At 53.5% G+C, this 15408-nt stretch overlaps 2 protein-coding genes across 6 annotated transcripts in view; one reads left to right on the top strand and one right to left on the bottom strand.

The window, feature by feature from the left end:
• PCBD1 (pterin-4 alpha-carbinolamine dehydratase 1) overlaps positions 1–15408 on the top strand; it is a 1172580-nt gene that overhangs the window by 686617 nt on the left and 470555 nt on the right. The window lies entirely within an intron of this gene.
• Positions 1–15408, bottom strand: part of SLC29A3 (solute carrier family 29 member 3) — a 50275-nt gene that overhangs the window by 13057 nt on the left and 21810 nt on the right. Inside the window, exon 3 of one of the 2 annotated variants that reach the window (XM_050803631.1) lies at positions 5999–6081. The exons of the other annotated variant lie outside the window; for it this stretch is intronic. Coding sequence (XP_050659588.1) covers positions 5999–6081 — 83 coding nt within the window. The remainder of the gene's footprint in view (positions 1–5998; positions 6082–15408) is intronic. 2 annotated transcript variants of the gene reach the window in all.

Consider the following 15408-nt stretch of genomic DNA (forward strand, 5'->3'; position numbering starts at 1 on the left):
AATACACACACACACACACACACACACAAGTAGGTGTGAAATGAACATGAAAAGCAAGAAAGGAATTTTTTCAAAGTGCTTTTGTGGCCCCAGGCTAATCTGAGTTTCCCTCTGGTCCTCAGCTAAAGGGAGAGCAGGTGCTGTCACTGCTTTCTAAGGGGTGTGAGGAAGCCCAAGGAAGTGAAGGGACAGTTCAGGGTTGTGGAGTGAGTCCGTAGGGAGCTTGGATGAGAACCCAGGTGTGCTGAGTCCCAGCCCATCACTCAGACTGTTAACGTGTATACTCAATGGTGTGGTCATTCTGCAAATGTCCATTGAGCAACTACTGTGTGTCCAGTACTGTGCTGGATGCCCAGGACACGGGACAGACCAGCAACAGGTACCACTGTGGCAGATGCTCCATCCGGAGGCCCAGGGCATCATGCAGCACATCTGAGGGGCACAAAACCCACCCTGGGCATCGTGGAAGGTCATTTGGAGGCAATGTCTATGCTGGATGGTAACGATGAATGAGAGGATGTGAGTGCACGTGTCTTGGGAGAGAGAGCAAGGCATGTTCAGGGAGCTGCAAATGGACTCTGGCTGCAGTCAAGATGGGAGCAGAGGAGCACAGAGGTGATGCTGGAGAGAGGTGTGTGGACTCACGTGCTGGAGGAGGGCGGGGCGTAGGGCCTTTGTCTGTCAGCACCACCCCCTGGGAGAACATTCCTTCGCCTAGTCATCCTGGGGAGGTGGTCAGCCAGGTTGCCCATACCCACACTGACAGAGCCACAAACAACAGGCACGTGACGCAGCCTGGAGCAATCAGAGTGTTCCTTGCTCCTGGCCCCTGGGGTTGAGTTAGGAATTAGCACGTGACCGACACAGGGTCATTAAGTCTTCCCTGGGACTGCTACATGGAAGCTGTGGAGAGAAGCTTGCTGCTGAGACTGTGTCTGGGGCTGCTGGCTGCCATCTAGCCAGCTGTGTGGGGCGAGGCTAGACACGGAGGAAAAGCCATGCAGAGACACACAGAGCCCAGGAGGGGCGCAGAGGAGATCCCCTTGATCCAATGATGCCTATAGGTGGACCTGTCTTTAATTTCCACTTAAAGAAAGAGGACATCCTTTTTTGTGTCTCTGTTGTTCCTACTAAAAGTACCCACTAAGACAAAGAGGTACATCAGGGTTTCAAGCTGGGAATGACAGGGTCAGAAGCTACAGCAATGCTGGGAGTGACAGGTAAGTAACACCACCTAGGAGCAGCCTTCAACCAATGACTAGGGAAGTTGGTACACAAACACTCCAGCTCAGCTCCCTCCTGCTCAGCCATGCTCCACACTGGCACTCCGAGATCCCCAGCAGGACTGTGTTCTTGTCCCTTCTGAGGGAGCTGACTTGATAAGGAATCCTCTGCTGACTGCCTTCCCTTTCCTGTCCCCATTCTGTATTCTCCCACCTTCACCTCCCATATAAACTACTCGCATTTGAATCCTTGTTTCAGGGCCTGATTGTGGGGAACCTTGCATTAAGATGCCCATGAAGACCTCACACTAACGCACATCTTCTCAAGGTCTGCAGGGGCTCTGGCCTGGACAGGAGGTGGTGGGCAGCCAGGTGGGCATCTGGACCCTTGGTGGCCCAAAGCATCTATCGTAAGAGTACAGCAGGGGCCCTGGAGGCCAGCAGTCAAGCCTTACCCCGATGCTCGAGGTGGTCCTACATACTGAGCCCTGTCACACAGTGTCCCCACCCTCTCCTAGCAGCTAGAGCTGTCCCATCCACTCCCAAGATAAGAGCCAGCAGGGCATGGAGCCTGAGTCAGGAGACCAGAGCCCTGCCCAGCTCTGTCATCTGCTTGCTGTGTAACCCCCGACAAATATTCAACCTCTTTGGGCCTCGGTCCCCTCATCTATAACAAGAAGCTAGACCAGATAATATTAAGGTCCCTAACAGCTAATGATTCTAAATCTGAAAAAAATTCAAGTGGAGAGAGAGGTTGGGAACAAATGCCAAGAAGTTTGAACCAGTTCCTTGGGGCAAGAAGGAGGCAAAGGCCACGCTGGAGAGATGAGGCATGCTAAAAAGGCAGGGCCCTGCCTGTTCTCCCCCAGCACAGACACAGGACCTGGAGGCACTGGGTAAATATTTGCCGGATGTACAAATTGACAAGCAAGGGAGATCACTAGCACCCGGGGGGCGGTTTCACGCTGGCCTGAACCTCCCAGCGACTGTCTGTTTCTTGATCCCTGCCACCTCAGCATGGCAGGAAGTTCGGCTGGAAACATCCGCCAGCCTCGGGAATGGCCTCTGCCTCTAACCGCCTCCTCATAGACACAGCCAGGAAAAAGTCCAGCAGGAATGGTGCAGCATCACGGGAGCCCTCCTGTGTGCCTGTCGCTACAAGGTAGTAAGTTCCTTGAACAGGAAGGTTGTTTTGCAGAGAGCTGGGGGACTGCTTACTCAGGCACCCCCAGGGCAGGATGGGGAGGAATTAGAGAGGAGGAGGTCAATACCAAATGCATTCCAGAAACAATGCAGTGTGGAACGCTGTTCTGTCCCCTGCTCTGTCCCTCTATGCGGCCCTTCATCCTCACAGGTCTCCTTCCTGCCTGCTAATTATCTGCTGCATAAACCACTCTTGCCTAGAGCCTCCATCCATGGGCTCCAGGGCTATTTTCAACATTCATCAAGCTTCACGAAACGTGCCAGGTGCAAGCCTGGTCCACAGGCACAAACGGAGGACACTGGCTTCCCTCTCTGCCACTTCCACCAGGGAAGAAGAGTGGCCCTGGGGACGGTGGTGCTCTTAGGGTCTTAGGAAAGTCTAGACTTTCAGTTACTCTGACATCTGGGGTTCTACTTGGAGACAGGGCATAGCCAAGAGGACAGCTCCAAGACCAAGACCCTGGGGCAGGTCTCAGTCCTGTGAAGACTCTTGGAGAGGCTGCCTCCAGTACCCAGGTTGCCCGTCCCCCTACTCCCTGACTCGTGAGGGCTCAGGACCCCAGGGGACTGATTTCTTCATAAGTCTCCAAGATGTAAATCCTCCTCATAAGTATTTATCATGCTGCAGATTTAACATAATAAAACACTTGGCGATTACGGATAAGCCAGTTGAGAAAGCCAGGGTTCTCCAGGATGGGAGAAGAGGAGACATTTCAATCTCACACATTAAATAAAAAACAGCTTAGCCCCAGACCATCTTCCCACAGCCTGGAAACAGATGGAGGTCCCAGAGCGTGTTCCTGCACTGCCCTTGCCCCTCTCCTAGAGCCCAGGAGGAGCAAGGGCAGGACAGGGGTGGACTAATCCCCTCTGAGAATGTCCTGTAACTGCTGAGCCATCTGCCGGGACCCAATCTCGGAGGGCAGCTGGCCTGGGGGCCCACATCTCACTGGAGACAGACCCAGCCCTTCTTAACCACCCCCTTCCATCCCAGCAGCCTGAATCCTGGAGAGACAGGGCTCTCACTAGAAGGATCTTGGGAGTCGCTCTGGCTGCAGGGGCAGGGGTGGGTGCAAAGCTGGGGAACTAGGATGTAGGTGGCTCGGGGGTTCTAAGCACAGATGTAGGGTGAGAAGGTCCTGGTTCAGATCCTGACTCCTCCCTTTCATTCTAGCTGAGGTTGGAGTGCAGTGACGTGACCATAGCTCACTGCAGACTTGAACTCCTTGGCTCAAGCAATCCTCCTGCCTCAGCCTACTGAGTAGCTGGGACTACATGCATGTGTCACCATGCCAGGCTAGTATTTTTTTTCTTTCTTCTTTTTTTTTTCTGTAGAAATAGCATTTTGCTGTAGTGCCCAGGGTGCTCTCAAACTCCTGGGCTCAAGCAATCCTCCTGACATGAATTCCCAAAGTGCTGAGATTACAGGCGTGAGCCACTGCACTACACCTGGCTCCATCCTTAATGGCCACATTCCCCTGGGCCAGTCACCTCCATGAGCCTGTTTTCCCATCTCAAAGCAGGGTCACAGCAGTTTCCCGCTCTTAGGTTGCCATGAGGGTTAAAGGAGATAATGCATCTGCAGGATATAATGGTCAGAAGTGCTAGGATTATTAGACAGCATTCTCTCAGGGCCCAGGGGCTGGACCTTCCCTGCTACTCCTGACCCATGGCCCAGGAGGACTTTCAGCCTGTGGGACCTCCGAACCACTGAAGAGGCAAGAGGCAGGTTCAGCCGCCCCGTAGTGCCCCTGTGGTCTCCTGACTTCCACCTGGAAAATGGGGCAATGTCATGGCCTCCTTCCTGGGTCACAGTGAAGCCTAAGGGACATGACAAGGGGTGACTGAGGCATTATACTCTCGCTATAGTTCACATGGTGATTCTGGAACTGGAAGGGGCTGGGAGCTCTCTCTAGGCTATCTGGGCTGGACAAATAGCCCCATCCTCAGGGCTGGCCAAGTGAGTAGACAGAGAAAACCATGAGGGAGCCGAGGGTTCCCCCCAACACAGCTGTCTCCCCTCTTCTTGCCTCCCGCTCCTGCCTGCACTGGCTCTCCACACACCCTCTCTCCTGTGAGGTGCAGCCGGGGCCCCTGCTCTGCCCTCCTCCACTCTCCTCCTGGGGTGGGGTCTCTGCAGGCTGTGCCCCCTCTGCTAGGACACTGAATATGGCCCTAGGAAGGCAGGAGTGAGGCCCGCAAAGGCCAGCTGGTTGGTGAGAGGGGCTGCAACGCACCTCTCCTTCTCACTCTTCCAGACCGCACTTTGGTTTGGAGAAGGGTGCAAATTCTTTGACCCTCTTTCCATTGGGAGGTGGGTTCTATGTCCCCTTGAAACGAAGTGGACTTTGTGACTGCCCAAACCAGTCAAGTGTGGCAAAAGTGACAGCACATGACTTCCAAGACCAGGCTGTAAAAACCACACAGCCTCTCCCTTGCTCTCAGCCACTGGGTAAGCCGTCCTATTACCCTGAGGCCAACGTGTGAGACTACAAAGAGAGAAGAGACAGAGAGAGAGGGGATACGAATGGCTCCAGCTCCAGCTGCCATCTGACTGCAGATGCAGGAGAGACTACGACAGCTGAGCCTTGATAACCCCCAGAACGTGAGAAGTACTCACAACTGCTATTGTTTTAAGCCATTATGCTTTGGGATCATATTATGTAACAGATAACTGCAATATCCCCATGGCATGATATGTTTGGAAAGACTGATCTACTCAGGCTCAGCATGTAAAAGACACTCATGGTGCCCTCTCTCCTCCTGTACCCAGAGCAGACATCACTAATCAATCCCAGAACCCTCCCTGAAGCCAGACCTGCCTTAGAATCTTGTCCAGCTAGAGGTCTGGCAGTCGCTACAAACTGATTAGAACTGGGCAAAACAGATTTACCATCAGTGACCTCAGGTTTTAGTAGGCCATGGCGAACAGGAGTCCAGGTTTCTGGACCATAATGTAGCCATTGATATCACTTAGGAGAAATGCAGGCAAAGTAGCTAGCGCTATTGCCCTTGTAAACTCAAATTGAGAATTTGAGCCAGCAAGTCACCCAAGGGGGTCTATGGACATGCTAATTTGCCTAGCTAGCTCCTGAATAACTCCTTCCCAGGCACATCCAGATGGAGCCTCTCCTGGCCCTTACCATTACAATGTCAGGACTTCCGCATGAGCCTTCTTGGGAATGGCAGACACATGAGCTGGCGTTACCAGCTTAGCACTGAACGGTCAGGTGACCCATTCTGGGCCAAGGGACTTGCAGACTGACAGACAGGACCCCTGAGAAGAGAAGGGAGGAAGATCCCTGCATCCCCACACACTTTCTACTGGCTGCTGCCACAATGTCACAGCGATGTCACAGCGTGTGGCTGGAGAGTGAAAGCCCAGCTCCCCCAGGGGCATCAGCAGGGACCTGATCTGACTTCTCGCTGTTCATGCACAAATCTGAGCTGCTGCCTCCTACTTGGGTGACCACCACTTAAGTAGGCAGAAAAAAAGCAGCTGCAGGCAAGAGGGGAGTAGAGGAGGCAGGAGGCCAAGGTGGAGGCCTGAGAGAGGGAGGAGAGCCGCCTACCTGTTGACAAGCAGGAAGTTGGCCACCAGGCACAGCATGGAGGGCACGGTGGAGGCAACGGCAAGGTAGCTCTCAAAGTAGTTCTGCAAGCACACAAGTGAGGAGGTGCTGTGGTCACTCAGGGACGGAGGTGAACAGTCCCACCCAAGCAGAGACAGAGCCCCTCTCCGTGGGGCTTCTCCCCACTGTCTTCAGACACCCAGGAGCCGTGGGTGAACCCACCTCCAAACAAGGCCTCACCCCATCTCCAGCCTAAGACCACTCACTCAGCCACTCAACAAACAGCTGTCAATGTCAGCTGTACTAATTGCTAGAGGCATAGGAAGGATAAGACGTCGGCCCTGTCCCCAGTGAGGCCCTTGGTGCTGTACAGCCTACACTTCTGCCCATGGACTGAGGCCATGGGGACAGAACTCAATGTACATCTGAAAAGAAAAGTTTGCCCTATCAGCCTTCTTGGCCCATCACCAAAATGCAAGACTATCCAAGTTTTTAAGTTTTTAGTAGAGACAAGGTCTTGCTATGTTGCCCAGGCTGGTCTCAAACTCCTGAGTTCAAGTGATCCTGTCGCCTCAGCCCCGCAAAGTGCTGGGATTACAGGCATGAGGCACTGCTCGCTTGGGTTTTCTTGTGACCCAACCATATTCTTGCCTTCTTGCCAAGTGAGACCTCTTAGAAATACACCAGGCCCTGCTCCCTACAGGGAAACTCTGTTCTCACTCTGGATTTGCTCTCTTAATAGAGCAGCTACAGAAGGTCAAAGCCGTTTGGGGGAGTAGCTCCTAGACTGGACAGAATGAGGAAAAAGGGCATTTTCCGGCAGCAGCTCAGGGGTGTGAGAGATAATTGTGCAAACACAGACAGATGAATCGCCTGATTATGATGTGCTGGAACTCGCAGCTAAAGCAGCTGTGTGGCAGTTATATGTGTCTGTGAAAACTCAAAGAATGCCCACTCATTAGGATGGACTGTACTGTGTGTGCATTATCTCTTAATATACCTATCTTTAAAAACAAAACAAGCCTGGGCATGGTGACTCATACTTGTAATCCCAGCATTTTGGGAGGCCAAGGTGGGAGGATGGCTTGAATCCAGGAGACAACCCTGGGCAAATAGTGAGACTCTGTCTCTACAAAAAATAAAAAAAAAAGTAGTCGGGCATGGTGGTGTGCACCTGTAAGTCCCAACTACTCAGAAGGCTGAGGCAGGGGGATTGCTGGAGCCCAGGAGTTCGAGGCTGCAGTGAGTACACCACTGTACTTCAGCCTGGGCAACAGAGTGAGACCCCATTTCTAAAAAATAAAAGAAAGAACGATGTCGTCATGGGCTCCTTTGTGTCTGAAGCACAAGCCTTCCATAGTTCCCTTTGAAGCCTGCAGAGTGCTTTGTGGTCTTTGAAATCTGTGCCCTGAATATAAGGCTGTGGTGGCCTTGCAATTAAAATGATAATCGCAGCTAGTGAGGTCCGTCAACCATGAGCCTGAGAAATAGCCTTTGAGCTGCACCTCATTGTTCCTGCCCTGATGGGCTCAGTAGAGCCTGGACTGGTCTGGGGCAGTCAGTCAATTACATCTTGACACAGTGGCTGGGCATCTGAGGCTGGGAGGGCACTGGGTGGGAATGAAGGAGAGAGGCCCTTAGGAGGAGAGGGCTGCAGATGGGGCTGCGACTGCCCCCAGCCCAAGCCCCTGGTGAGGTTCCTTCATCCAGTGGCTGCTCGATCTGTGTAATGCAGAATCTCTGATGATTTTGTTTCTTCGAGCAGGCTCAGGTTTCCCGAATGAGAATTTTCCAGGTAACTGAATGTGCCTGTTTGTTGATATTTAAGCAGAAAAACATATCGTTTACTGTTGGAAAGCTTTTCGGATATTGACCGCTGGATAAGACTCTGAGTCTCTTTCTGTCGTCTGGGCCCACTTCTCCGCCTTACAAAGAACTCAGAGAACAGACTTGAGGCCAGGCCATCCTTCCACGAGCGCAGATCAGGAGATGAAGATGCACATGATGTGACAGGAGCTGACTCAGCACATCCCACGGAATTTATAAAAACAAACCACTTAATTCCTGATGAAACACGTGGTGGGTTTTATTCAATTATTTGCTGCTTTCGCCTATAGGAAAAGTTCTAAAATGAGGTGTGGTGGCACGTGGCCCGTGATCCCTGCCCTCCTGGTGCTCACACCTGTGCAATGCCCTCCCCTGAGTGTGGATGAGACCTGTGGCTGCTTCCAACCAAGACACTAGAGCAAACATGATGGCGTTACATAGGACTATAGTGCCCACCTTGTTGGACTCTTTTCCTCCCTTGCTGGATTTGGGGAGGCAAGTGGCCATGTTGGGGAACACTACCTGGCATAGAACCCCAAGTTGCTGAGGGCGGTCTCCAGCACTCTCCCCACTAGAAACTGAAGCTCTCAGGCCTGCAACCACTAGGAACTGAATTCTGCCAACAACTGGAGTGGACTTGGAAGTGACCCTTCTCCAGCTAAGCCTCGGAGGAGACTGTAGCTCTGGCTGACTGATTGCAGCCTTGTGCAAATTCAGGCAGGAGACCCAGCTCAGCTGTGCCTGGAATCCTGGCCCACAGAAACCCTGTAATTATAAATGCAGGTTGTTTTAAGCCACTCATTTGTAGTATTTTGCTAGGCAGCAATAGATTCCTAATTCATGAGGGTTTCCGATAGCTGGGTTCCTGCTAATCAGGGTTTTCCTGAATATTTCAGCCTTCCTGTTTCAATTTAAATGCAGTTCCTTGATGAAAACCAGGACAGTTGGTCATGCTCCTTTCTTTGACCCCCCCCAAGAGACAGGAAGAGCAGTGTGCTCACCCATGAGGGGCACAGAGGATGAGCACACGGGTCCCCGAAGCCCTTCCCCACCAAACCCTCAGCTAAAATTAGGGTTTTTGCAGGTGGCATGTGCTGATATCAAGAAACTGGACTTAGTGGATGTTGCTCCAGACGGACTCATCCTGCCTGCCCCCGCAGGTTACTCACCTTGGTCCCCTGTCCAGAGCTGTTGGTCCCATGGTCATAAAATCACTGCCACTGCTGCTGCCACTGCCACCCAAGGAGGAGCTGACTCCCACAGAGAGACCCCACACCCTGCCAGGCTGCACCAGTGGCTGAGGGGCGGGGGATGCTCCCCGGAAGATGGGGAAGTCAAGTCCCATGAGACCCAGTTTTACCAATGAGAGGCAGGAACTGGAAAGAGCCCACGGATGGTTCGCCCACCTCTCCTCACCCCAGACTGGCTGCTCTGAATGTGGGGGCTCCACAGGGCTTCTCCAAGGTGTTCCGTGTGTGCTGCTACAAAGCTGTAGCCACTCCAAAATACCATCGTCCCTTGTGTTTGCTCTCTCTGTCCCAGCCCTACTTTCCTTTCCCTCCCTCTTACTTCCCTGGACTGCACTCCCTGATGGAGTATTCCCACCAGCACTGCCTTCCTAAGAAACCTCCAGCGGCCGGCGAAGGTCACGTTCCACTCTTGATTATTTATTTTGTAGCCGGGCAGCTGGCACGTCCCTCCTGGGTTCATCTCATTTGCTTTCAAGAGGTGTTGGGGCTATCTTCTCCCATTTTACTTAAGGAAATGTAAAGACATTTGAATACAGATCTAAACACACTGTGACTAGGATGGTAACAGGACTGCCCCCAAAGCAATCCATCCATCTAACCAGTGGGGGATTTTACGTACAGTAGTGTTTGGGGACCATTCACAGAGTTCACCTTCCACCAGGGCCTGATTCCTGAGAGCTCCCTCAAAAGTCTGTTTTGATTTGTTTTACCCCTGCAACCAACTCCACTTCTAGAGATGAGCATACGGACCCAAAGGCCAGCTCCAGCCGTGGAGGAGTGGGGGGATGAGAATATCATCAGGGAGCTGGCAGTGGGGCCACTGCGTATGATGGTGGAGGCTGAGCTTTGCACAACTCCAGGGGCACCAGACCTGTAGGCTGTGATAGGAATGGTGTCACTCAGAATTATGCCACAGCAGCTCTGTTTACATAGCCAGTTAAAACACTGGAGGCCTGGGGGTCAATGTGGGCCTTACAGAACCAGAGGTGAAAGGCTGGGTGTGACTAAGCAAGAAGGCAGGGCTGGAATGCAGGTGGATGCAGGGCAAACACCTTAGGAGGTGACAGGCCTCCCAAGCAGGCTTCTCTGCCCCAGCAGGAAGGCCCCGTGCAGGAGACCCTTAGGCTGGTGAGTAATCCCACGGTGCTCAGCCCTGGCTGGGCACCCACTGTCTGTGCAGGTCAGCGCCTCTTCCTGTTTTCACCTGTCCCTTTGTTTGCTGGAGAGGTGTCAAGCCCATACGCCAGTGCTGTGCTGGCAGCTGGGTGGATACAACGGAGGAACTGTGGCACCTGCATGCCCTCGGGGAGGTGGGTACAAGCCTGGAGCTGGAGTACAACAGATACAAGGTGTTGGGGGGCATGAAAGGAGGGGCTCTGGGGGGCTTCCACCAGCGCCATCTTGGACGGTGGCTGGAAAGATTGGGGGAAGCATGTCAGACAGATATGGGAGGTACAGGTGCCAGTGGAGAGAGAAACATTCCCAACAGGACGGAACGGTTGGCACAAAAGCATGAACGGATGCTTCCCCACCACCGAGAATGCCAGTGCAGCTCATCTGTTGAAAGCAACTTCTGGGGCTTCCTCAGCATCGACAACCTCTCCTGAGCCGAAGCAAACCACACTGTGTTGTCCATCCCATCCACAGGAAGGCTGGCAGAACCTCAGGCAGCCACGGCACTCACCCCCAGAGTGCTCGTGGCAGACAGGCCCATCAGTCACCTCTGAATTCTCAAACCCACGTGGGGGAGGCCCAGGGAAGCTCTGAGGAACAGAGGGATAGCTGTGCTCCTTGAAGGTGAGATCTCATCTTCCTGTGCGCCACTATCTCCCCAGCATTATCCGCGCCCTGCAATGACCTGGAGCTCAGGCAGGGTGGGGGACTCAACGTCCAGCCTCTACTAGTACTTGCACCAAAGTCAGGTAACCCAGGTGGGGAAGTGGGAGCTCTGCAGAACGCCAGGGAACTCTGACATGCAAGCAGCACAGCTTCCAGAGGGCCTGCACAGACCCCAGCCCATGTGCTCTTACACAGCCAGTGAGGGCGAGGCAGGGCTGGAATCGCTCCCATTTTACAGATGAGCAGCCTGAGGCTCACAGAGGCAGAGGAACTTCCCAGAGGTACACAGAGGCCCACACCCGGGAGTGCTGGTGGCAGCATCTTTTGCTGCAGAGCAGGGCAGGGACCGGGGGGGGGGGACATATTTATCATCCCCCTACAAATGCATAAGCTGCTCTAGCTGAGGCTGCCTGTCTCCTGGAGGCACAAGCCCAAACACTATCACTGGGGTCTCGGCGCATCGCCAGGAAGCCTCAGAGGCTGGGCCTGGCAGCCACGTGCCTTCCCCGCAGCAAGCAGGGATGTGAGACACGTTCCTCTCAGGGTGGGCAGTGTCCTTCTTCCATCTGGCCCTAAGGCAGGTGACCTGCCCAAGCCAGCAAACAGACAGAGTCTCGCTCTGTCGCTCAGGCTGGAGTGCAGTGGCGTGATCCTGGCTCACTGCAACCTCCGCCTCCTGGGTTCAAGCGATTCTCCTACCTCAACCTCCTGAGTAGCTGGGATTACAGGCATGCACTACCACACCCAGCTAATTTTGTATTTTTAGTAGAGATAGGGTTTCACCGTGTTAGCCAGGATGATCTCGAACTCCCGACCTCAGGTGATACACCTGCCTCGGCCTCCCAAAGTGCTGGAATTACAGGCGTTGAGCCATGGTGCCCGGCCAGGATTTGATTTATTTCTCCTCTTTTTGCAGTGGTAGACAAGAGTAAAGGAATGCATTAGCTAATCTTTTCTCTCAAATCCCACTGCTCATTCCCCTCAGCATTTCCAGAGGTCTATGGGTCTTTGTAGTGTTAAAAAGAAAAGAAAAGAAAAAAGATTAAGAGAAAAGCCCCCACCTCTGTCAGTTACCCGAAATGGATGGACATGGTTGGCAGCTAAGCAAAGACCATGTTAAAGAGTGCCTGTGGGTGGGTGGCACGGGGCAGGCTTCCAAGCTCTCGCCTTACTCTGCAACCCCTAAAAACAGCCCCAGTGGGCATGGGGGCCTCAACCAGACAGGCCCAGGGTGGGCATGGGGGTTCCTCACCCAGACTGTGGACAGGCCCTGGCCTAGGGGTGCCAGGTGCCAGGGTCCCCCCATATGGCGGGTGAATGTGGATAAGCCACTGCCGGCCTGGGCAGGGGGGTGCTTGAGTCACTTGCTCTGGTGAGAAGGAAACTCATTTTCATTCGCTACACTCTGACCCAGTTTGCGAACACCAGGAAAGGGGAGAGACGCTCTTCAAACACAATTTAAAAGCCCACCAGAGCCAGCTGGCCAGATGTGAGGCCCATTTTACGACAGGGCACATTTCCTCTCCTCCAGCACACTGAGAGGCTCCGTGCTAAGCGTCTCTTCTGGAAGAATTTAATTCCAGGCTCAGAGTCCAGGTAAAGAGGTTTCTTCGGGCAGGGAGGCCCCGAAATGAGCCCGTTTATCTCTGGCAGACCCTGGTTAAGCTTTCTCTCCTCTGAATGCCATTATGGGCACTTTGAAATAAGTGCAGCAAATTAGTCACGAGCTGCGGCAGACTTGGTGTCCGTGCTGCTGAGCGGCTTCTGCAAAGGAGCTTTGTGTAGCCCCCACCTCCAGAAAGCAGCAGCAGAGGCAGCTGGGCTCCTGCCGGGCGAGGAAAAGCGATTCAAGCCTGGGGGTGGCAGCTCAAGGCAGCAGAGCGTTACCTGGATCACAGGGGCATGAAATTAGCAGCAGCGAGCAGGTTGGAGCCAAGAATAGTTTGCCGTTGCAAACTTGCTGCTTTCGGATAGCTGAATTCTGCAGCCTAGGATGTTGTAGGGGAGGTGCCCTTGCCCTGAGCATCAGCCCAGATCATTCCTGAGCAAACTGAGGTGAGCAGAGGGCAGATGTCCCCATAAGGGATGGGGCTGGTGTCCTTTCTGCCACTTCCAAGGCCCTATGTTTGGAGCACTGGCCCAGGAAAGTTAACGGGTGTGTGGCCAAGGGCAGGGACCAGCTGGGAGGGCTGGCTGGGCAGGGAAGGGGGGTAATGCCTGCTCCAGGGGCCAGGCAGGAGGCTAGACGCAGCCAGGCTGAATGGAGAGGCCAGAGGCCCAAGGGAAGGATGAATCTGGGGTCAGAATCAGACAGGTAAGCTCTGGAAAATGCTGGCCAGACAGACAAAGCCACTGTGGCCACCCTAAGGAAGAGGGTCCCCATCTGACCATTGCATACAGCCCTCCCTCCTTTGGTCTCCCAGGATAGCTCCAGGCCTGGGCTCACTGTAAATCCTGCTCTCTGAGCACCCAGGGGCTCTTCCCAACCTCCAATCCTTTCTCACGTCTCCTTGGGAATCCCGGCCGGAAGATGAGTAAACTTCCTGTCTTCTGGAATGAGCTTCCCCGCCTTCCTCCCCACCGTGTGTGCAAGGCTTTCTGGAGCACACCTCCTCTCCGCTCTGCAAGAAGGGCTCTTCCTCCAGCCTAAGCTGACTTCCCGGAGACTCACATGAACCCCACCTTTCTTGCCTGCATTTTCTCTCTTTCCCTCGGGGCTGCTTGTTCCTTTCTCTGCTGGCCAAGAGGCTCTCTTAGGTCTCCCTTTAGGTAAAAACAAACAAACAAACAAACAAAACAAAAAAACACTTTGACTCTGTTGCCTCCAGGCACCAGGCCCCTCCTCCCCTTCACTCCACACTCCTTGAAAATGCAGTCCATGCTGCCACTGCCAGCCGTGTCCCTCCCAGCTGCCCTGGGGAAACATTTCCTCTAAGGGTCCTCAGTGTCCTCCTCGCAGCCCACCTGTAACCAAGGCCTGGTCTTGTTCCTCACACTCCAGACACGACATGCTACCTTGTCTAGAGGGGGCTGAATTCATGCCCCAAAATTCATGTCTACCCAGAACCTCAGGATGTGACTTATCTGGACATAGGGTCTTTGCAGATGTGCTTAATTAAGAGGAGATCCTACTGGAGGAGGAATGACCCCTCAATCCACCGTAGATGGGAAAAGAGGGAAGGACACACAGACACACAGGCAGAGGCTGCGTGAAGATAGAGCCACAGACTCTAGTGATGCTGCCATGAGTCAAAAAATGCCAAAGAGGCAGCAAGGAAACGTTATTCCCTAGAGCCTTGCTTTTCAGCCACCCAGTTTATGGTACTTGGTGAAGACAGCCACAACAAACGAATGCAATGTCCTTTCAGCACTCCTCTCCTCCAAATTCACAAGGCCACACCCAATCCTGCCTCCACCACACTTCCTCATCATCTCCATCCACCTGTGGCTCCCTCCACCACCCCGAGGTGCCCCCTGAGCTCCATCCTTCATTTCCTGCCCTCCTTTTGTTAAGGGTGAGGGTGGTGTTAGGAGAAGCTCACTTCCCCTGGCTTCATGACCTCTACCCACACATCCGTCTCTTCCTCCAGAACAACTGCTTAGGGGTCCTGCTGAGCCCAAACCCCAAGCTCCTCAAATCAAAGGTCTTCAAGAGAAGACTCTCAAGCAGCCCCTCCAAAGGGCCCATGGTCATCCTCCTTTTCTTAGCCCCTCCTCACAGCTTCCTTGGTTTCTCCTTCACCCTCACCCCAGTCAATCACATCTACTGGTCCCGTCTCCACATCGCCTGACTATGGCTCACACATCCACCCAGTCTCCCCTCGGGTTCTAGCCTCTCCCCCAGGCATCCCCTCCATGCTTTTGCTCAAGCTCCTCCCTGGGCCTGGCCACCCTTAGCCTACACGCCTTATCAATCAGCCTCCCTGTGACTGCTACTGCTACGCCTCCTCCTCCTTGCAGCCTCGCCTCCAGGCCCCTCGTGCACTTTGCTGCACTGTCCCCTCGCTAGGCTCCTTTTCAGGAAACCTTGGGGGCTCCACTTGGAGAAATAACGGGGTATGTGGAGGCAAGAGTGGCTGAGGGCCGATTCGGGGGTGGTCTCAGGCAGCTGCCTAAAGAGAGGTTTTGTTTTTGAAGGTACTGGGGAGCTCTGGGGGCTTCTCAATGCCAAACAGTATGGGGGCAGTGCTGGGCATAGAGGGAATCACCTGGCAGAAAGGGGTGGAGGGAGCAGATGGGAAGAAGCAGGTGGCAGTGGTTAATTTACCCATTCATCTATTCACTCACTAAAGGTGAAAGGTGGTTGACCTTCTAGAGCTCATTCACTCATTCAACAAATGATGGCCAAGCACCTTGTATGTGCCCAATGTGTTCTAGGGGCTGGGGATGCCAGTGTTCTAGTTAGGGAGGCACAAAAAAAAAAAAAAAAAAGAAAAAGAAAAAGAAAAAAAAAGAATCAATAGCAAGTGTGTGGGGGAAAGACTGCAAATTAGG

The sequence above is a fragment of the Macaca thibetana genome, chromosome 9, assembly GCF_024542745.1.
Source record: "Macaca thibetana thibetana isolate TM-01 chromosome 9, ASM2454274v1, whole genome shotgun sequence".
Classification (NCBI taxonomy): domain Eukaryota; kingdom Metazoa; phylum Chordata; class Mammalia; order Primates; family Cercopithecidae; genus Macaca; species Macaca thibetana.